We start from the raw sequence: 24,799 nt of genomic DNA, 5'->3' as shown, positions 1-24,799 counted from the left end.
TCCAGTGTTTAACACCAAAAATACACTAATTAACTAACCAGTAATCGACATTCACAATAATGAACACCCAGTGATTGACACTCATCAATAACAATCGTGTTACTGTGATAGAATATTTTGTCCTAAATCTTATTAAAAATTAATTAAGAAATTATGTCGGTCAATGGTACCATCGCCATACTTGTCAATGGACACGTATAATAAATATGCAAAACACTACAATATGTTGAATTATTATCAGATATGGGTACTTAAGCTCGGAATGGTCATGTATTCGAAATGAGCTATAATAGTATACTTACTTTGTGTTTAAATTGTCTATTCGAAAAACAAAGTCCAGTTTGTATGCGGCAATATTTCAAAGAGCAATTGGATTTCGCAAGAACGAAGTTTATTCGATAACTAATATGTTATGGTAAAGTTGATGGCGGATATCTTTATATATCAGTAAAACAAATATACAAAGTTAAATTTGTTCCATAATTACATTGTTACCATTCTACATTGTTTACATCTTTTACGATACCTTGGTCATAATTATTTGTTATTTAGTAGTCTCTAGTAATTTTGTTTATGAATTGTATTCAAATGGTTATATGGGCTTTTTGAAATACAAAACAAAACAATTGTGAGCGCAGTCGAATATGTTCAGATGACAAGTGTCTGGTAGCTGTCGCCGCCTGGAGCCCGTTTTTATCTCAGCACCTTATCACCCTTCACCTGTGTTTGCTCGGATACTTCAAGTAGGCGAGTGTATATTCAAAACTAGACACTGGTATATTTTAGGCCAATATAATGGTATGATTGTTAAAATTTCATTCCACAATAGCCTAATCAGAATTAACTAACAAGACCTACTGAAAATAACGTGGCTTTGGTAAACAGCACGCAAGGTGTTTGGTACGTGTAAGCATAATAATATGTCACGTAGTAGTTTGACCTCATTCGTAAAGGTGAATCATAGGTATAGAAAAAAAGGTGAATACGTAGGATCTTTAAAAACCAAAATATAATATTCCAAAAAACCAAATAAACCATTGTGTCCTATTACGGAAGGGCAGCAACAAATGTTATAACATTTTTTTATTGGAGATGTTTCGTTCGAGTTCTTTATTAAGAATAGCAATATAAAAAAAATCTACAGTCTGTTTTGAGTCACTTCTCTTAAAAGCATGCATTTATGATGTATTACATAATAAAAGAAACACAATATCTTGAATCCTTTCAGTACCTGAACAAAGTAGAAGCGAAGAGAGTAGGGAGGAGAGACCTAGGCTGTTTTAACTCTTCATTTGGGTTAGAAGCTTTTGATCAAAGTTCATTAATATCATAGTAATATTTTTTAATATTAAATCTTTTTGTCTTTTTAAAATATTTTATAATTTATTTAGTTTTTTGATCAGATAATCAGACAATGTTTTAAAGATGTATATTGAGGATATATTGTGCTTTTGAAGTGGCAGTGACATTGTAACTGTTATAGATAAGTGTGTCGCTTACCAACAGGTGCAGAACTAGTTAGTAGTTAGTAGTAGTATTAAATAAAATTGGCACCAGATAAAAAAACTAGCGTATAATATATGTTTTTGCCACACATGTTTTTATTTATAAAAATCTAATTTGTCGGTTTAAAAAAACGCTTATAAATTACGTCATTTTTGTTATTGATGGTGGAATATATAGGCCTCAGCTGCAAAAACAAATTAATGGACAATATATTATTTCTTTTCCTCATTTCAGTCACAAAACCCGTGTTGACTTGTGTAATTGATTACAAAATGTACAAGCCTAAAATGTTTCGGATGACAACGCAATTAATTGTTTCGTATTAATTATATATTACAGACATTCCAGCTGACGCAATTCTGGAACTATTTGGCAAGACTTTCTTCGAGTTCTGTCAAGATTCCGGCTATGATAAAATTCTTCAAGTACTGGGTGCTACTCCGCGTGATTTCTTGCAGGTAATATTCTTGTATTTAGTAACTTTGTTAAAATGGAGGCATAATATGAAAGTCATAAGAATAATACAAACTACACGAAATAATTTGTGTATAAGCATGGGCCATCGAGTGTATACCCAGAAATAGAGACGAAATGTCATTTAATTGGTTTGAAAATTATTCTGCCAAATCATTACTGTGACAACGGCGCTGCGCTCCGATTGGCCAGCCCGAATTCGAGTTTAACTTGAGCTTTGCTCTAATGGACGAAAATTGCAAAAGTACATATTTAATATTTAATTACCAATGAAATGTGATTGCGTTTGTTTTGTAATTAGATGTTTTGCTGTTTTTCCCACACCACCGAACGGAACAGCCCCCGATTGTTAGAGATATTATCTTTATTACAATAAATACAGAATATTTTTGGGAACAAACAGGTCAGTTGTTGACGCTGTACTATTTCAGTTTTCTAATTTGTGATTTCAGTGCAAATGAGAGGTGATATTTAAAAGTGATATAAGGCCCATTTACTTAACGAGTTGCCAGGGTCGGATGACCATTATTTCGCCTCTACTTCTGGTTATATACTCGATGATATTAGGTAAATGGCCGTGGATATCAATTAATTCCAGTCTGAAATTAAATATAAGAAAGCAGTTGAATTTTCCTTGTACTATTATCCAAATATTGATCATGAGCGAAAATTATTGTCTGAATTTTGACAAATATGCGTGTCAATAGATGGCATCGTATGATACAAACTAATGTAAAAATTAATGCTTCCTATGGGTAGATGGCGCTAATCCTAAACAAAATAAATGAATAGCCGGCACTGTCCATAAAAATCCGTGCAATACGCGCCATCTAGTTGTATTAGTTATCACTAGAAATTAGAGTAAATTTAATATTTTACAGCTGTAAAACAAATTATTTACAAAAATAGTTATCTGACAATCGTCGCGACATTTGGTGTACATTGAGTACTAAATACCCGACTACGCTGTCTTGTCCCTTTGAATTATGAGTCTAAAGTATGAGTGAATTTAAGCATGAAAACGTATCCACTGATTTCGCTCATAGATATAATGTTAAAACCTTTCTCCTGGAAAGTGTGTCATTTTGTATATGCGCAAAATATTTTGTTATGGCGAAAACTTGGCGTTTTTAGGACTTAAATTTTAAATTATTTTCTACGATGTTGTCTAAAGGGTTTTAACCAACTAGACATCTATCCGTACAGGTCATCAAATATTGATATTACATTGCATTATTCTTTTTCAGAACCTGGACGCTCTCCACGATCACTTGGGCACCCTCTATCCAGGCATGCGGGCTCCATCTTTCCGCTGCACGGAAAGGCCAGAAGACGGTGCTTTGGTCCTGCATTATTACTCTGACAGACCAGGCTTGGAACATATTGTCATCGGAATCGTTAAGGTACGATTTGATTTTAACTAATAACATGATAAATGCTAGCAAAGTACTATAATCCAAAGGCAGGATTTTGCGACAGCCTATATGTATATGCACACATCAAAGTTGTCTAAAAGGGATCAAGCACGTTTTTGATAATTACTGAAAATCAGCTTTTTTAATGATTTTCTTTTAACACCAATGGATTTTTTTGGACAATATCATTTTCAACATAAAAAAATCTATGTTTCAGTAATTGGGAAAAACGTGCTTGTACTATAGACACTTTTGATATGTACGTGTAACCACTTTGTATTTTTTTTGTTATTTTTACAGACGGTGGCCAGCAAACTTCACAACACAGAAGTCAAAGTAGAGATCCTGAAGTCTAAGAAGGAATGCGACCACGTACAGTTTCTGATCACCGAGACTTCTAACAGTGGAAAAGTGTCTGTTCCTGAAATTGCTGAGATTGAAACACTTTCACTTGGTTAGTACGAACTGCTCTACTGCCCCATCTATTTCATCCCCCTTCCTCACTCCCTTCTTCTTATACAGATAAACAACTGAACTATACCCAATATATACTATAATATTGGTAATATTGCCTACTCGAACACTATGCTCCACATAGGAAACTAACGTTAGCTCATCATCGTCGTCATCACATTATACGTTCCACTACTCGGTACGGGTCTCCTCTAACGAGAGGGTTTGCGTCAGGGTTGGATTCTTCAGACGTTTATCAGGGGTTGTGAACACTCTCCTTGATGTTTTCGAAAGTCATTGCTGCCAAATATGTACAAATGTATGTAACTTAGACATTAATTTGAGGTATATGCCACGGGAAGTCTAGTCGTGGTCATGTCAATTTAGAAGCCACCGTACTCCCATAGGACTACTATAATCTCTAACAGACAGCTTTTCTCAGAACCTTGAAATCGTTTATCACATTTTTGATCACTAGAGTCCAGCGATTAACACTTTGAGTACTAGATAAGGATCTTCAGAGTCAGACAAAACGAACTTTCGATAGTGGTTCTGATCTTGGTGTTCAAAGTAATGTCCCCGGAGCTAAAATCGTTGATCTGACACTCATAAGGATCAGGGAATCTCCTACTTTAACACTGGCATTTACACTCCAACAATCGTGGACTGATCAGTCACTTTTTTATATTACAGTTTTTTACTAACGATCGCTTAATATATTTGAATTTATTTAGGCCAAAATCTAGTGGTCACGAGAAGAAAAGGAGAACCACTTTGTCAATGTAAACTCAAATGGAGATCTGACTTCAAAATCCCTGGATCTTTATAAATAGTTTTTTCTTTTTCTCAGAGCCAAAAGTGAGTCCAGCTACATTCTGCCGAGTATTTCCATTCCATCTCATGTTTGATCGTGAACTGAATATCATTCAAGCTGGACGTACTGTGTCCCGTCTTCTACCAAGGGTTACTAGACCTGGTTGCAAGATCACTGACGTTCTGGAGACCGTGAGTTGAGAAATATTTTTTAAACGTGTTTGCTTCTTTAACTTTGGCAGGCGCTTGGTTGATGACGGTTATTCATTACTTTGAATTCAAGTAAAATCATTGTAACATCAACAGAATTTTTCTACTTACTTATATTAGATTTAGATCTCTGCCTCACCAGGACGCCATGGCGACGTCGCCAACAGTGAATACTTGGTAGGCTACCTCTGGCAACCGACAGTCGTCAAACAGAGTAACCAAAGAGTAGTTACTGTTACTGGCTACTCTTTAACCAAGGAGTAGCCAAGCCAGGTATGTCGAGGGCCTAATTAGTCATTCGTTTGCGTCGTCAGGAATGGACGTGGAAGAAATCGCTCTTATTTATTATGAAATTTACTGTAGGAATATTCTTTTAACGCACTGTTCCATAAGCACGGCCGGTTTTCTATCTCCCGATGAATCTTTCTGTATTGTTACGAACCGGTCTTGCGAACAGTGTAGAAAGCCATTATCACCAATTTAAAATGTGAAGTCGACAGACATGCATTCCCTACGGCGACTGTTTGACGACTGAAGTGAGGGAAGCGCTGTTTACATGCCTACATTTTGTTGGCTACGTCGCCAGAGCGCCAGAGTCGCCGAACTCCATATACGGGAGTGTCGGTAGTGGCTACGCTTCCAAATTGGCGACGTCGCCAATCGGTAGCCAAGTGAGGTAGCTGCCATACATTTCAATATAAGCTTTTGGCTTTAAGGCTCAATTTACATTGGCGAGGAGCGAATTTTTAAAAAGTACGGACTATATACTGCCCTTTACAGGTCCCATGGTCTCGGTTGACTGTCAAACCGTGTCCACGGGACGTGTAAAGGGCCTGAAACGTTGGTTTGTTTGAAAAAACAAATATACGCAATTTAAATCTGGAAAAATAGTCATTCCCTATGTGTAACAATCGCGAAAACCCAAGAACTCGAAGACCAATAACCTTGACAAAAATGTAATTGCTGCCTTCTGTCGGCCTTTTCGAATACTATTACAATCATATCGCGGGTTTACTTGGTACCATCTACTGATCAGCGTTAAGATTCAAAATAAGCGCCCGAATAAGCGGAGTTACGAGTGCAACATTTCTTTGTATGAGATTGGGTATCTGTACTAGAGTATTGTGTTATGTGTGGTTATTTCACGGACCTATAAATCAAGAGGACTTCTAATCGCTACACAAGACAGAGTAGTCGGCTATTTAGTACTGGTACACCAGATGTCGCGACAAGTACCAAATAGCTATTTGCGTCACTGATTTGTTTTACATTCACAAGCTGCAATTTATCAATGCTATTCTAATTCCTAATGATAACGAATAATTTAACTAGTTGGCGCTTATTGCAATGATATTTAAGGGTCGTGCCGGCTTTTCTTTTATTTTGTTTGAGATTAGCGCCATCTATCCAAATACGAAGCATTAATTTGTGTAAATTAGTTTGTGACGCACAATGCCATCTAATGACACTCATATTTATCAAAATTTAGAAAATAATTTTAGTTCATGATCAATATTTGAGTAATGTAGAACAAAAAGAAACTGATTTCTTATATTTCTTTAATATTAAAGATGAATTAATTAATATCCACGGCCATTTCCATTATATAAACTACTACTAAGTTATAGATCAGCGTCATCCTGATATGAGACCGTATTTTGAAGTTTTTCAGAGGAGTTATTGATCCATGGTTATAAGTAAGGAGGGCAGTATAGATACGAGCCAAAAAACAGATTCTTACAGAGCATGCTCGTGTAGACGCAGCAATTTCCACAGCTATCGTATTATCTGTAGTATGTACGCTTTTGCTGCACAATTGACTTAAAATTTATTACAATTCTGATATGTTCAATTTCGTTACAAAAATTGGGTTACATTCCGTTCCGCAGCAACATAAATTGAGCTGAACTTATTTCAATTAGAGTCGAAACACACATCAATAATGCAAAGCATTGCTAACTAGCAACGCCTAAACTTGCAACACTAAAGTTTGTGATTGCTTTCGCATTGCAAAGCGTTTGCCACCATCGCATGACAGCGATCATTGATTCAGGGATTCAGAAATGTTTACACGTAACCTATAAGTTTATTGTCAAATGATTTTTGTTATTAGTAATAAACGATTATGATCTTCCAAAGTTTTACTCTGTCATTGGACCATCAAAATCAAAAGATACTTTAGAACGATGATTCCAGATGAAAATAGGTCTATATCGACAACTAACCTTTTCACCCTAACCTACAAGGCGTTCATGTTAGTGAAAGAAAAATAGGGCGCGCATAAGATGTTAATGGGTCCACGAAAATTCAGTAAAATTATGTGGAAACTACACATGTAAAAAACAAAAAAACGCTAACATTTTTTAATAACAGGTTCGTCCGCACTTGGAGATGTCGTTTTCAAACGTACTGGCACACATTAATACAGTATACGTGTTGAAGACCAAATCTGAAGAAATGATCTGCGACCCCCATGAGGATATAGCGTCACTTCGTTTAAAGGTAACATTTAAAAAAATCACTTTTAACCGACTAGACTCGAACCAGCACTTGTTGTCACCGCTGCTACTGCTCATACCAACTGAGCGACAGAATGAGTCGGTAGATGTTACGATTTTTCTCCATGTAGCGTAGTGCCACCTGTGAAAATCTTATGAAAGTTTCATTCAACGAGGTACCTTTATAGCTATCAGAAGCTGATAGAGATGTCGCTACATTCATTACAATATTTATTTTATTGTATGAATATCATGATGTTTTTACTACTATGATATTCAATATTTTTAGTGAAAATACTCCACTAGTAGGGGCAAATGTAAAAACAAATATTTTAAGCGATAATTCGCACCCTTATGGTGTAATAAGGCCACATCTGTGAAATGACAACTTTTCAGGAGATTGTACGAACAAAATTAGTCGATAACCTTTTTAAGCTTAATTATTTAAGAATTACAAAATTTCACACTATAAGTACATAAGTTGTTTCATGTGCTTTTTAATATTTTATAATTGTATTATTTTTCTGATATTCATATAATGAAAGCGCTTTTCACGTATGATCGCGTCCGTCATGTGGCTTTATTATACCAATTTATAATTTTCAAAGTAAACTCCTGACGATGGAGCTACGGGTCTAACGTGACTAAATTTATGACAAAGCAAAACTGTGACTCTTCAGTCCACAGTCCTTAGAGTCTAAATGTCATACAATTAGAATCTAAATGCAAGCAAGACAATTACATAATTTACCTGATCTTAAACTAATGCCAGAGTGACTATTTTAACTACAGATATTAAAATAGTCACTCTGGCATATAATCTAGCTAATCTAATAACAATCGGTAAACTAGTCACAGAATGTAACGTAATCTATAATGACGAAAAATATATTTTTTTAATAGACATCAAAAATTAGAAAGGGTTTTGAAATCCAGGTGCGTCCTCTTTAGATGTTTTAAAATTTATGATTTGGTTTCAGGGACAAATGCTGTATATTCCTGACACTGATGTTATAGTGTTCCAATGCTATCCCAGTGTTACCAACCTTGATGATCTAACTCGGTAGGCAAACTTTTTCTCCTTCTTTTTTACAATATAGTTGGCCATCACGTGGGATATCAAAAGGTTGATTGACAGGCATCTCTCCTAGGAGGTTACCTATCAGTGGTCCGAAATGACATTCTCCAGAAATAACGTTTGCTCGAATTTTTACAACCTCGAAAGTAATTTTGAGAGGAAAATGTTTTTTTCTTTTAAACCTAACTTAACCTAACCAAACCTAATCGTGTCTTTGTGATGAAAATCCAACATATCCTGAAAAAACAACAGTTTCGTTATAATTCGGTTTTCGGTGTAATGCAAATTAGAACAAACGTTCTTTCGGAAAAAAAATTCGAGTTTGTGATAGGTTACCTTCCTGAGATTATATCCTATCATAGAAACTATCAATGGTAAAAATTCTACACTACGAGTACTAAACCAATTGTAAGACTGGGTCTTAACCATGTGACTTAAAACCCAATCTGAAGTTCAAATTAAAATGCCTACCTTGTGCATTTTCAAAGTCCATTATTTGATCTTCAAACTATGAAGTTCACCGACTTCAAACAGGGTTTAAATTTAGACGATTAGAGGGTAGATAATTGTTGTGGTTGAGTAACATCATGATCATCTTCAATCCATTATACACCTCAGTTTTAGGCACGGGTTTCATCCAAGACGAGAGCTAATACATCTTGCTACTTAAAAATCAAATAAATACAGAACATTGTATCCGTATCCTTTTCATACACAACGCAAAGGTTTACCAATGTATTTTATTCTTACAGGCGTGGTCTGACTATTTCTGATATTCCCCTGCATGACGCTACTCGTGACCTTGTGCTCATGTCAGAGCAATTCGAAGCTGACTACAAACTGACTCAGAACTTGGAAGTCCTCACCGACAAGCTACAGCAGACCTTCAGGGAACTGGATTCCGAAAAACAGAAAACGGACAGGTTTACAAGAACTATCAATTCTAAGAATCTCGAAAAAATAAAATGGGGATTTTTCTATTTTTATTGCCAACTAGCATCCCTTGAAGTAAGCTAAATCATTTCTAGAGTCACAAGTATCTCAATGAACCTGGGAAATGGCACTGATCTTTATGAAACAGTCAGAGAAATTTATTTATATACCTTTCACTTACCAGGCTGCTCTACTCCGTGCTACCAATTAGCGTAGCTACCGAGCTCCGTCACCAACGTCCTGTGCCAGCTCGTCGCTATGACCCTGTCACTTTGCTCTTCAGCGGCATTGTCGGTTTTGCCAACTATTGCGCCAGAAACACCGACCATAAAGGAGCCATGAAGATCGTCAGGATGCTGAATGATTTGTACACCACTTTCGATGCATTAACCGATCAGAAACGTAATCCTAATGTCTACAAGGTCAGTTTTTAGAAAGAAAGTATAACGTTATTCTTGAGATCCGATATCAGTACGTGAGCCTTACTTATTTCAGGTCGAGACAGTAGGTGATAAATATATGGCTGTATCTGGTCTACCAGAATATGAAGAGGGACATGCTAAGCATATTTGTCTCCTCGCTTTGGATATGATGGATCTTTCTCAGACCGTCACCGTGGATGAAGAACCTGTTGTAAGTGTCTTTATTTTCATATAACTGATGCTCATTAATTACAATTATGTAACAAATAAAAAAAATCTGTTTCTGTTTTGACAGTATTAGTTTCAGTTTAATTGATCAACAAATATGTAGGAAAGCAATACCCTTGAAACTTTGCTTTTATGGATCTCACAGTGGTTTCACATATCTGCCTATTTACATAGGTATAGGTAGGTAGTTGTATTTACATAATCTCAAAATCTGCAAACTTCTGGCTTCTTTATCATCAATATGAAGAATTTTGGCTGAAATCTTCTTGAAATATACTGCGCCCTTTTTATCATTAAATAATGAGATACCGGACAGTTTGTACGTTTCCCTAGTGGTACGCAAATTTCAACTTTTCGTTGTCCTAACCACAAAAGCAATGTCTTTACAGTAATGTAAAACCAATTAGAAAATGATATTGATAACCCAGAAACAAAAATCGTATTACATTATTGGTTATATCTATGTTGGTTACTAACCGACAAGTTTATACAACGAGATAAAGTTAGGAATGTAGAAAGAAGGATACTCCGTGGACAAAGCCTGACATTGGAGATATCAGGGATCCCCTAACATTTTCATAAGGACACACAAACCTGAAGATAAATCGTCAATCAAAGCTACCCACGATATTCGCTTATGAGGAACTAACACACCACAGGTCAAATAAAATTACTGTCAACGTCATTTCGTGTTTTGATGTGTGATTGTGTATTTTATTCGTTTTTTTATCAGGGTATTACTATCGGCATACACTCTGGCGAGGTGGTAACAGGGGTGATCGGGCATCGAATGCCTCGCTACTGCCTCTTCGGTAACACTGTCAACTTAACCAGTCGCTGCGAGACCACTGGTGTCCCTGGCACTATCAATGTCAGTGAGGATACTTACAGGTCAGTCTATAGAACCATTCAGTCTCAATCTATAATAATTCATCTGCTAGCTTACATTTTTTTCTCCGGCACGCCATTTGCCGTGAGGTCCTATTGAGCTGCTAGTCTGTCTTTAGATTCTTTTGACCCTTTATATATGATATCAACCTACAGAACTACGGGACGAACAAGTCATGCGTCTGATGGGTAAGCGACATGCCTATCCATTACAGTTGCAGTGCCTTTCAAAGCTTTAAATAACTAAGATCTGAGGGACACCGCCAATGCGCCCGTCATCCTGAGACAAGTAGACAACTCCCATATGCCTGTAGTTTCACCAGCCTTACACTTTAAAACAAAAGGCAGCAATGCCCACATTACTGGTTGGCGGGAGAAATAGGTAAGGTGGCAGTACTTCCCTAGACTAACTTGTCTCTCTAGAAATAAGGTCAAATTCTCTTTGAATAACTATTTCTGTGAAAAATGTTGAAATCCATTACGATGCAAAGTTTTTTAGACTTTGCAATGTTCTAAGAATTCAGGAGGCAGATAATACTTTTCAGTTTTTCGTGGTTATAACCATCTGATTTTTTTTTATTTAATCCCTTCTCTCTGTGTTTTACACAAAGCACAATTTGCGGTTATATAAAGGAATACTTATTAAGTAAATAAAACGACGTAATTAAATGTTTATAACTTTTAATAATTAAACAGATCCAAATATTTTTGTAGAGAAACGGGTATGGGTAATTTCTGTATACCAAATGGTAGCTCGAAGTTCTGCCACAATATGTGTCTGATTTTGCATCTACATAAATGCTTTAGCTCAACTGGCCTTAAACCACATCTCGAAGCAGGTATTAAATGGTCCCTTAGTATGTCTCCATACTTTTCGAGAGCGACTTTTCTTTGGTAATTATAATCTTCAGGCAACCCTAAATGCCTATATTCAGCCTTGTCTACTGAAAAAGTCACACTTGGAATTGATCTCAAAGCTAGGTTCAAACATGTGACAAGTTCGTAGGGATATTTTCGATTGTACTCATTAAGTCTATCAAGTATAGTTTCTACAGGGTTTGTACACACATTGTCAGTACCTGGAAAAATTCTAGCTCCAAATCTGAGAAGTATCATTAACATTTCTGCTGCCCCCATTTGAATGACAACTCTTACAGGAGACGCCTTACCGCAGCTTTCTAAAGGCACGTCAATGAAGCGATAGAATTTATTTCCATCGCGATATTCTAGGTTAGCGTTTGTAGCGTGATCCAAGAAGAAAACTAAGGCGTGTATATTCTCTTCTTTATTTGCGAAATCCGATTTCCATCCGGCAAGGAAATATGGTGCTGATGTTCCGAATATAGCTCCTACAACAACAAATATCACAGTTTTATTAACTATTAGATATAAATGTATAGAAAAACTTATAAAACGAAACTAAAAAGCCGTTAAAATAAAAGAAAGATCTGCAATACCACGTAGAGAAATTTGTACAATAACAAAATCTAGTTATTTTGCTACCTTGTCGTTTTACCATGTGGTTAATTTAATGATTTGGTAATTTCGATATCTAGTCGTTTCACTACCAAGTCGTTGGAAGTTATATTCTTTCTACAGAGGTTTTTGTTTTGCGATCTAGTCAGTATGCTGATCAGGTCACTTTGAAGATAGAGTCATTATGATACCGACCCAAATTTGTAAGGTGTCGTTCCGTAGCTCAGTTGGGAGAGTGGTAACCCGATTTGGCAAAAAATTGCGGGTCCAATCCAGCCGGATCGAAGTGAATTGTTCTTTGTGTTTGTTCGTTGTTTGTATTAATTATATCATTACATGATTTACTTATTTGCGTGGTAAAACATGATAAGTAAGTTCGTGTTCCTCGAAATTTCAAATCTTCTGTTGATAACACTGATATCGATGTCATAGGCCAATGCTATCCCATTTCAGATTTAATAGGAACCCACTAGCGCTTAACAAAAATAAAATGACACGGTTTACGGTTGTTAGTATTGTTAGTTACAGCCAAGACAGAAACAAATTGTACAGTGACAACTTTTGTATTTATCATCTTACTTTTAGATGACAACTGATAAGGTTTATTAAAAGAATTAATTACGCTTCGCTGTATCGCAAACCAGAAAGATGCAAGAGAATTGTTTATCTTTACTACAATCTTATCTTATCACGATGCTTTTACGGTATAGCATTCCATTAGTTCCGATGATTATCTATTGGCAAATCTAAATTATAGACGTAACATTAAGTGAAATCACAAGGCAATTCCTGGTAGTATTTTGTCGGTAACATTTACTGACAAAATTAATTAAGTATATACATGTATATATGTAATAAAATGTTTGTATATTTATTGAATCACCATTTGTATTTTGAAAATACAAATATATTTTCTGCTTCAAATCCTCAAACATTAAAAACCTTAAAGACTTTAGTTACATTGGATGATAAATAGTTGTACGTGGTGGTCTCAAAACCCGCCTTTAATTTATTTTTATTTAGTGGTGACTTTTTATTACATGGTCTTTTTGCAGATGATTTTATTCAATTACACCCTGGTTCAATAATTCAAAAAGACTACTAATCGAAATGCAAGATGGCGTAGTCGGGTATTTAGTACCTGTTGGTACAGCAGATGTCGCGACGAGTTTTTTTTATAACATAAAGTGAAGGGACGAACAAGTCGTGCGCCTGATGGTAAGCTACACGCCTGTCCATGACAATTACAGTGCCACTCTCGGACCTTTAAATTGCAAAAATCTGACGGGCACTGCCATTGCGCTCGTCAGCCTGAGACATAAGTTGACAAGTCCCATGTGCCTGTAATTTCACCAACCACCTATTTTTGTAACTAATTTGTTTTACATTGACAAGGTGTAATTTATCAAAGTTATAACAAAAAAATCAAGGATAGGATAGTGCCGATAATGCCTTTATTTTGTTTAGGATTTGCGCCATCTACTACATCTACTAGCCACCGGTAATTTATAAGTTTGTAATCTGTAACACATACTGCCATCTATTGAAACTCACATTTTGACCCCTCCTACGTAAAGTATTGTATGTCGAAATTGTCAAAATTACATGTGAGCGTTTTAAAGTTCTGAATTCACTGAAAGAGTGATCATCTAATAGATTATCATAGATCATCTAATCGATATCTAGGAATTTATAATACTCTTTGTGAGTAACGAGCTTTGCCGAATAAAACGGAGAAATGTTAAAGTCACGTGTTATGCTCATTTCAGTGAATTCAGAAATTTGAAAGGCTCCCCTGTAAACTTGGCAATTTCGACATACGACCCTTTACGTAAGAGGGGTCGACTTATCATAGTTCAGAAAATAAAATTAGCTCATGGTCAATATTTGAATAATAATATTACAAGAAAAGAAGCTACTTGGACTATTCGTATTTCCTATTAAATCGATATCCACGGCCATTTACGTAATATGACCTACTTCGAGGCTATCGATCAGCGCCATTTTTTTTTTAATAATATCAAGTGATGAGACGCCAGTCCATAACACTTGCAGTGCCACTCAGAGCTTTAAATCGCAAAGTTCTGAGGGGCACTGCCACTGCGCCCACCACTCTGAGACGTAAGTTGACAAGTCTCATGTGCCTGTAATTTCACCGGCACCCTTACCCATCAAAACCGGAACACAGTAAAGCTGACATTACTGCTTGACGGCAGAAATAGGCAAGGTGGCAGTACTTCCCTGGACGAACTCTTTCACAAAGAGCTCTTCTGCTACTAACGCCATCTACATATAAGACGGAATTTTAAACTTTTTCAGAGTTATGATCTATAATATGGATATTAGGCAGTCGTCTAGAGTTAATGGTCCATTATAAAACTAACGCGAGTGATTTAATTTAATAATACTAAAAACATTTAGCATGGCGACCTTCCTGAAATCGCTGAAAAAAAAAGCAATCGGCAGTCCCATTTTTAAAGGAGCGCTGATATTTAATATATTTAGTTGTTACTTTGTGGAAATCGATTTTAATAAACATGGAAATAAATTAATTTGATTATCTGCGAACCTAATAAAGGTTAAATAAATAAAATACATAAAACATAAGTATAACACTAATATCACCACCAAAAACGTACAATTCAATGGGCAAATCGATTTACTGCCATTTTTATCAGCGGATAATTTTCATTGGGAAAAGCTATTTCAATTGATATTTAAAATCACCCCTTAAAATATATTAATATTAATAAATTAAGTGACAAAGCTACACGCCAGTCCATGACAGTTGCAGTGCCATTCAGAACTATAAATCGCAAAGCTCTGTAGGGCACTGCAAAATGTACCTGTATTCTGACACATACATACCTAGGAATATTCTCTCAAAAGTGCCTTCACAGGCGTAAATCTCATCCAACAATGTTGCAACTACACCGTTATCCTGGAGACTCCAATCGAATGCCAGCTTCATTGCAATATACAGCAGGTTGTGATACTTTCCCATTAGGCAAACATCACCATTATTTGACTTACACTTGTTATGATACCGCAGAGCCGATATTACAAAACTTTTGCAAGTAGCACCGTCTGATTTGTCTTGACCTGAGAAATGAAGGATAAGGTATACCGATATATTATGCCTTTACAACTGATATTTGATTACATTTTTGAGAAATAAATCCACCACAAAGGCGGTATAGCGATTGTTGTGAAACAAAATTAATAAAAGGTGGTTGTATAACATAATCCAATCGTGTATCATCATACTACAGTATGAGAAGCTTTTTATACTCTCTTAAAGATGCTTTGAAAGAGGTAGTGAACTCCTCAACGATTTCATAAGATAACAATACAATTTCCTGTTAATTTTGTGTCTATTTTAATTTATTTAAGTTTTTGTTATTTATTAGAGCGCACCATTTATTTTTTATTGCACTCCATATAATTGTAGTCAGAAAGCACATTATGATTTTATGCTTAAGTGTATTGCACTAAAAGGGCCCAACTCAACAAATACTGCGGCGGAGACACTGCGCTGGTTTTCAGTGGCTGAGTAATGCCTGTATAAACATTTTTTGAATTAAATAAATAAATATACAGACGAAAATTTTTTGACTCGATGTTTTCCACTGTGCTTCTGATCTGGGTGTTGCGTAGAGTCTACGTGTAATCGTTACTCCAGTACGCGCAGAGATTTCCCTAGGTTGAGATCATATAAATTATCTGTCTTGTCAATTATTATCTGGTATATTTATTTATCGGAAAATTCCCCTGGCCCCTTGAAATAATTAAATTGGTACCTTTGGCACATCCAGCAATAACTGTACTAAAATATTCGCACAGTTCTTTCCGTTTGAATTTCTCGTTCAGACAATCGCGATTCATGTTACTGAACACTTCTTCGAAATAAAAGTCCATGAAAGGTTCCATTTTCGGTACACTAATAATTTGTCACCCTATCTAAATAATTGGAAAACAAAGGAACACTTTTTTTATAAACAATTCGCATTTTTTAAATTAAAATATATTTTGTTTAACCGAGTCAACTGACACTTGATTTTGACAATTTTCTTTTTGTACTTAAAAACTTTTTGGGACTAGATTTTATGAAATAAAAAGAAACTACGGAGAATTGTGTACCGTTGTCTAAAGGTAGAGCACTACTATTACTAAATCAGTAGCATTTACCCTCAAGTGAACTTGGTCTTGAAAACTTTCAAGTGCATAATCTACTTACCTTCCGGTCGCATACTTGGGAAACCGTAGAAGTCCATTTTGTGCAAGGGAAGCAACAATACATTTTATATTTAGAATAAAATATGTTAAATATCAAGTTAGTAAGAGGTGTGCCATTACCACGAGTTTCAAATGTCGATAATCGCCGACGACAGTATAAAGCGCTTGATTGATTGCGATGTCACTCTGTGCGTTGCGTCGGCGTTGCGAAGCCTAAGTGGTGACGTACATATAAATAAGAGGGACATACCACATGGTGCGTTGAAATGGCGCGTAGCAACGGAACGCGTACGCATCGGACAATAGGTAAGAGCGCGTTTCCATTACGTCGTGACTACAGATAGCCGTACAGTTTAAAGTGTCGTTACTTGTATATTTAAATGAAGTTGTTCACATACAGTACAACACGATTAACTGTCGTTCACGACTTTTTTGTCGTTATTACGAGAGACTGTCGTGACAATGGAAAGAGCTAGAAAGGCAGTCGTCTGACGATAAATAAAACGTCACGACAAAAATGTGACGACAGGTAAATGCAACTTCAAACGATTCTGCCGTGCAAACGACAAGGCGGTTGCCGTGAACCGATAAATTGTAGTCACGATTTAGTAGAAACAGCTAGACACGACAGTCGTTCTACGATAATATAAACGTCCACGACACAATCACGACAGATAGTCGTGATATAAGAACAATCTAGACGCGACAGTCGTCCAACTATAAATAAAACGTTACGACATAATGGAACACTCAAAAGCCGAAGTGAAGAGACACCGCATTGCTCGTGTGGTACTCGGTGCGTTGAAATCATAGCGTTGCGACAACGCAACGCCTGTGTGGCATTGTTCTAACTCATTAATCACAGTATTTATACTAAAATGTCACTACTTTCTTTGTGACGTAGTGCTTTATTGATTGAACACAATAATTACGCTTTATCACTAAAGGCTGATCCCCTCCACATTCTGGTATAAAAGAAAGAACAGCTGTGACAGTGGCAGGATTATTGCCGTTGTCTCATTTTGAATTAATACTACTTAATTTAGAGAAAAATTTTGTGTAAAACTTACTTTTACTATTAGAAAGTTCAATGGCACTAACGTGTATTTGTATGACCATACAAACGCGTCGGTGTCCACCGTACTGTCGTAATGTAACGTCCACAAATGTGTGTGGGTGTAAATCATTAAATTTTGTGAGTACGTTATTGTGACATCTATAGGGAGAAGCAGTAAGCAGCAACTACGAAAGAACTTGGAAATCGAACTGTAAATTATAATAATAATAATAATAATTTTATTCTCAGACAACATGATCCATAATATTTGTTAATAAAAAGTACTTAAGCTAGTGTTAGTTTAAACATAAAAATAAAAATAAAAATAAAGACAATACTAATAATAATTAAATAATAATTTGTTTAATAGGCGGGAGGATAACTGCCCAAACAATGTTAGAGCAGTGAATAGCTAGCGGTGTGCAAACGCATCCACCGCCACAACATTGGGGACTCCCACCTATCTGTCAATGTGTTCAGGATGCTGTTTGTGCTGCCACGCATGCGACCGAGTAGCGACGCACTTCGCTTTCGTATGATAGCGTAAAAATCGTCTACACGTTTATCAGCGAACATGGTTGATGCGCTACAGAAACGTGGCAGTTGGAACAGCATCCTTAACGCATTGTTATACTGAATTCGTAAAGACCGTAGTTGATTTTTTGAGATCCATATAACGAAACGGGATACCTCACGTAACCATACGTCCTGCATTGATCGGGACACTTCCGCTTTTAAGTTCCATGTCCCGCTGTCCACAAAATACTATAAGTATACCGCTTTAACAAAACAGGACACACGTGACAAAAAAAAAAGGCGCTAAAACGAAAAATAATATAAAGCCAGCACACTAAACTACACAAGATTAGTTATTTCTTAAAATTGTTGATCTTTAAACATTTTTTATTCTTTTTTTCAAGTTATTTTAATCGTTAAACATTTCTTAACTATTTCAAACATGTGTTTTATTTTTAAAACAATAATAAATTTATTAGCGTCCCGCCTCGAGGGACAAAAACAATGATCACGTTAGGGATACCCCGTACTATCATATTTGGTTATTTAATTTTACTGTAAACGCCGTTACTATCCATGAACGGGTTACAAATCATTTTTTTTAACATCCTACCCTCATTTAACATCCTACTTAACATTCTTCTTGACATTGCTAGAGGCGCTTTGTAATTTATTACAGAGTTATATTATTTTTATCCGTGTCGGTAGCGACAATCAAGACCTCCATGGTTAAGTGGCTTGCACACCGGTTTTCATAGTGTCGTCATTGTTCGATCCCGGGTTCGATCCCCGGCCGGGTCAATGTAGAAACTGTAGAAAATGTTTCTATATTGTCTCGGCTGTTGGTGCTTGTAGTACTGCCGTAGTTTCCTATTTCCATAACACACGTGCTTTATTTACTTACACTCAGAGCAACGTATGGGATATTGTCTAAATATAAAAAAAGGCTGCTGTCAAGAAGGTTCTAAAATCGCTCACTAGATGTCACTAGCGGCGCAAAATGCCAACAAATACAATACAAAGATCTTTAATAAAAACACATAGGAGAATTTCGACAACTCGGTAACTTGACCCGTAGCTCAGTTGGTAAGAGCAATACTACGATGCAGTCTATACTGCATCGTAGTATTGCGTCTATACGCAGGGTCAAGTCCCATCGGGTCGAAAAAAATTTTCTACGTGTTCAATCTTTGTATTAGTAAACCATAATAGAAACTAGTGGAATTACTTCACAAAAAATCTCAAACGTAAAAAAATTTTGGAATTAAAATTCAAAATAAATGTAATCATACGAGTACCACCATGAAGTAAAAAATAGGAAAGAAAATATATAAATATATAATCTCGAAATAAGTATGAAATTAATAAACTATACGGAATGTCAAATGGCAATTTCAATTTCGTATCTCTATTTAACAACGCATGAACAATTTTGATTTTTTAAATTTAAGTAATTACTTAATAGATTCAGGAGTTTTCCGGGCGAGCTCATTCTTCGGCCGAGTGTCGAACAAAACAATCAATAACCCCTGACGATGCCTAGTAGAGAGCCGAAGCTCGTGTCGAGTATTTTTTTGGTGGTGTTGTTTTTGATTGTAGTTGCGCTCGTGTTCTTTATTTTATTAATTTTATGCGAAGGGAAGGATGGATAATTAACTGCATGAAAAAAAAATTCAACACGAGCGTAGCTATTGCTAATCATGCAATGATTTAACCTCCACCATTTTTATTTTTTCATTTGTTGCTTCTTTTTCCGTTTAGACATGTTGATGTAGTAAAGTTGCAATGTATGGAAACACATATATTTGTATAGTAATATTTCGTATGTGGTGTACCACAGAAACATATATTCATGTATGAATAATTCGTAAGTAAATATGATATTTTCCACGTGTTGCGTGTTAAAAGTAATATCAAAAACTTTTGTTCCAATAATGCGAAGTGTGGCCAAGAATAATTTTCCTTTTTTTTTTTAATTTTTACCTATTTTTGTATATTTAAGTCTGAAATGGTCCATTCATTTCTACATCATTATGTCCCATTCCTCATGAGATACCGTACATTTACATACTATATAAATTCAAAACTTTTATTTATAAAAATACAAAGGCCTGACGTCAATATAAAAGCATAAATACTAGGACTAGATCTAGATTAAATGGTAGTCCAAAATGCTGTCTGTCCAAAATATCTCTCAGTCAGCCTACGAAACTTTATAGTCATCTAATGAATATTCATTCTCCTTCTGCCACAAACTGCCACAAACATTTATTTCTCTCGTAAGTTAGGGTGTAATTTGTGATAGTCTATGTGTCCATGGCACCCGTGACACAGGGTTTCCCTGGTGCGGGGCTATGATTGTGTTTGTTATTTATTATATAATTATTTATGTGTTATTAATTTCAATTACAGCTACCTGATGCGCGATGACAACTATAACGACCAGTTCGAGCTGACTTACCGTGGTCACGTGCAGATGAAGGGCAAAGCTGAACCCATGCAGACTTGGTTCCTAACTCGGAAGAAGAAGGCTTAAGTAAATGATACTGGAAAAAGTCAAGGCGTTAAACAAGAGCTACAATGTATGACGTCATACAATCACAACTAGAAAATCTTGTTTCGGGCTAAAGAAATTTATATAAAATTATATGTAATTATATGTAATATGTGTTGTGCCTAAAAGTCTATCTTTAGAGTATTTGTTGTACTATAAGTGCCAGTGTAAAGCACCGTCTACACGGGTGAGTTTCTGATTTGCGCGGAACATCGTTTTACGTTATATAACTTACCGTGTGGACAGGTCTTAGGGCGCGTTCCCGTTATGTCATGACGTCAGATAGTCGTGCAGTTTAAAGTGTCGTGGTTTGTATTATATGAAGCTGTTCACACATTGAACAACACGATTAACTGTCGTTCACAACTTTTTTGGCGTTAAGACGACAGACTGTCTTGACAATCGGAAGAGCTAGAACGACAGTCGTCTGACGATAAATAAAACGCCACGATAAAAATGTGACGAAAGATAATCGCAGCTTCAAATGATTCTGTCGTGCAAACGGTAAGGCGGCTGCCGTGAATCGATGAATTGTCGTCACGTCGTCTAGTTGGAACAGCTAGACACGACAGTCGTCCAACGATAAATAAAATGTTGCGACATAATGAGAACGCGCCCTTAGAGGTACATTTCCTAAACTAGAAATTTCGCTCCATAGTCAGGAGCATTATATATATTATATATGTATACATGTAGAGAGAATACTATTTAATTTTACTAACATAGTCCATAAAGGCACATGTTTAATAGGATTATTATTATACAAAAACTGTAGTAAACATTTCTGAGATCATTTTCATAGTTACGCGCTTTACTTACTAATGCACGTGACTTACTTTAAGTAACTATACTTCGTTTCAATCCATTTTAAACAAAAAGTAAACAAACAAGTCACTGACCTGACCATAGACAGTTTAATGATGGCCATTTTTACTGCCAATTAAAAATCAAATAATTAACTGTATAAATCGATTTGTTTAATTGAGTCATACTAGCTGTTTTCGTTGGATAACCTATATAAGCATATCTAAATTTTCCGGAATCTTAACTTCACATCTTTCTTCAAATCCCTACACTTAGATACTCGTTCGATGACGATTGAAATCATCGATTTACTAATCGATTACAAAAACTTTAATTGAATGAACTTAAAGTTTTTTTCCGTACAGCACTACGGAACCATAGACTGATTATACATCTTTAATTACCAGCCCGTTGCACCAAGTACCAAGTACATCTTTAATTAAAAAATACCGTAACTTTTTGACTATAATTTTTCAAATGCGATGTTACGATATTATTCAAATGAATATTGTTGGAAATGGTGATGAGATATCAAGTCAAAATCTTCGAAATGTAAGTGAAAGTGTCACTAATTCGATTTATTGAGTGATTGCTTTAGAAATTGAACCAAACCGTTTTGTTTACATTTCATTTAAAATGGATTGTAACAGACTTTAGCGATGAGAACTCCAAGGACTCTAAAAGGTAAATAAATTAAGTTCTTCATATTTTTTATACAGCATACCACCTTATATTATTTAATATATATAGCACACTCACCTAGCTTCTTATCATAAGTGTTACAGAATTTAATGTTATTTTCAATTGTAAATTGCTGGTGATTATACATTTTATTTGGAAGGTAAAATCACCTTTTTTACTATGAACATAAGAATCGATACTACCTCAACTCGAATTAAATTTTTCCCCTACTAATACGGTTCATTTTACTTGGGTCGAGCGGCAGGGTCACTGGCTTTATTTCAGAATTATTTTTTTTACGAAATTGAAGCCGTTTGAAAAGTATATATCGTATACTATACGTGTATAAGTAAAATACGTATTGAAAACAGCGGTTTTCTTGTAAATTTTCGAAGTCAGTTTGTGTTTTTTTCTATAGTGAAAATTTTTAGGTATCGTGTCTTCACACAATATAGTAATCAGTGTATACCCTCAATAATAATATATATTTTTTCAAAATTATTAATTCAACCATTCACTGTTACGCGGAACCAAACAAAGCCATTTGAGGTTGCATGGACTCTTAATCGTTCTATATTCAAAAAACCCCAAGGTGTTATAAAAAATGCCAGAAAATCTATGGCCTTTTCTATAGGCCTATGTTATGTGCAGAATGTCATTTTGAGCATTTCGCACATGAAAACAAATACTGTCATAAGCATTGACTTACAAATAAATGGACGACAGGTCTAATACAAAAACCACGAAAAAATGTCCCAAGTCAACCTATTTAAACGTAGTGACATGTAAAAGAATATGAAAAAGCTAAAACGTTGAATTTAAATTGTATTGTCATCGCAGTACTGTCTAATTTTGCTTGCTTCGCTGTCAGTCGAACAAACGAAGACTAAAGCGTGAATGACGCTCTGTATACGATTTTAACGCCCTATAAGTTGGGACACTTTTTAGCGCGGACCCGACGTCCATATAATTGTAAGTCAATGGTCATAAGTCATAACTTAAAAATGTGGAATTGAGAAAACACGATTTGAGTCGTCAGTGTTTTCGGATTTCCCCATAATACTGTCCTATTTAAAAAAAACACTCTGTATGGTACTTTCATATGCGATTTACGGATTATATTATGCACTTGTATTCATACGTACATAATTATTTTGAGGAATAAAAAAAATACCATGCAATGTTCTGGCCACATATACCAGAGAGTTATTTTTGAAAAAAGAATCACTTCGTCTAGTGATTTCGATTAAATGTTCTGGTAAATGTGGCCAGTAATTCATATTATATAGTATCGTATTGTTTTTTAAAGTCCAAATTTTGGAGTCATTCGGGATTTACGGAAACTGACGAATAAAAACGAAGGGCAGCAAACTGGACGATCGAAGCTCTTTTTTCCACCGATATACATGAAATTTGAAACTAGCTTTAAAACAATTGTGCAAGTCGTAGCGCAATTTTTTAATTTCAGTCTGTTAATTAAAGTCAAATGTCGTATCTTTATGGAAAACATACTCAATTATATAATTTTGCGCCCGTAAACTGCGAAAAAATAAAGATAACAAAAAAAAGGAAGGCTGCTGACTTTGGTAAGGAATCGACATTTCATTTAGTTATTATTGAAAAACTCTCCAATCTGGAGAAACGTCATTTAAAATAATGTATTTTTATCTAAATCAGTATAGCACATTTTTAATTGAAAACCTAAACGTTTTCAAAGTAAAAATTTACATTAATTCAAATATAGAACATCACTGCATAACCCTAACCACAATTTTACCGTTACATTATGCTATTAATCTATTAAACTAAAATTTGAAGAGAATACTATGTATATCAAATTATAAGTACGTTATAAAGAAATATAGTCTGTCTTTTTTGAAGACGGAGTAAAATGACAGTTCATTGCGCAAACGTGTTGCCCGCTTGCTAGCAGCTAGTGATTGCAGTCGATAAATATTCTATCGACTATCGACTGAATATTGGTCAAGCTTATGGAATAAATAACCGAACTTCATTCATTTCAATCATCCTCATACATATCGGCCCATTATTCGTTCAATTATTGAGCACAGGTTAATTTGAATTGTCAATTTTTGTAAGTTTATCATATATACACTGTATTTAGTACTATATACTACGTCTACAAAAAGTACAAACAGGAGTCATATTAATTTAAATTAATTCAATTTAGACAATACATTTCGCCTATTCTTGTTAAAATGTTTATGAATAAAAATTGTATTCGATACTAGTAGGCCAACTGTCAAAATGATAACAAAAAAGACAATAACGCAATTAGTAATTATTAGAACGTCTTAATATTCACAATTCAGTATTTTTTGACAAAACTTTATCTTCTTTCACAATCTATCGATAAAACTGTCGACAACAGCTACATGACTATTTAATATTTTATGAAAACTGGCAGCCCTGCAAATGTCATTTTACTCCGTCTCCAAAAAAGACAGACTATAGGTTGATAATGTTAATCGTCAACGTTCGTCAAACCCGAATAACTCTGATGCAGTATCGGTACTTATTCTAAAAGCCATAAAAT

At 35.3% G+C, this 24,799-nt stretch overlaps 2 protein-coding genes across 2 annotated transcripts; one reads left to right on the top strand and one right to left on the bottom strand.

Moving 5' to 3' along the window:
- Positions 1–1,771: 1,771 nt before the first annotated feature.
- Positions 1,772–21,880, top strand: LOC113238246 (guanylate cyclase soluble subunit beta-1). Its single transcript, XM_026475056.1, has 11 exons — positions 1,772–1,964; positions 3,228–3,383; positions 3,696–3,849; positions 4,699–4,853; positions 7,245–7,373; positions 8,350–8,432; positions 9,200–9,370; positions 9,565–9,802; positions 9,876–10,013; positions 10,764–10,921; positions 20,616–21,880. The coding sequence occupies exons 2-11, from the start codon at positions 3,273–3,275 to the stop codon at positions 20,737–20,739; spliced, it is 1,461 nt and encodes a 486-aa protein (XP_026330841.1). The 5' UTR covers positions 1,772–1,964; positions 3,228–3,272; the 3' UTR covers positions 20,740–21,880.
- Positions 11,600–16,487, bottom strand: LOC113237863. The gene is made up of 3 exons (XM_026474564.1): positions 16,195–16,487; positions 15,263–15,496; positions 11,600–12,267 (listed from the first exon to the last, which is right to left on the bottom strand). The coding sequence occupies exons 1-3, from the start codon at positions 16,322–16,324 to the stop codon at positions 11,600–11,602; spliced, it is 1,032 nt and encodes a 343-aa protein (XP_026330349.1). The 5' UTR covers positions 16,325–16,487.
- Positions 21,881–24,799: the final 2,919 nt, after the last annotated feature.

Source organism: Hyposmocoma kahamanoa, unplaced genomic scaffold, assembly GCF_003589595.1.
Source record: "Hyposmocoma kahamanoa isolate Upper Pololo Valley unplaced genomic scaffold, ASM358959v1 103, whole genome shotgun sequence".
Taxonomy (NCBI): domain Eukaryota; kingdom Metazoa; phylum Arthropoda; class Insecta; order Lepidoptera; family Cosmopterigidae; genus Hyposmocoma; species Hyposmocoma kahamanoa.
Note: the sequence above shows the minus strand (reverse complement) of the source record. Positions and strands in the feature narration are given on the sequence as shown.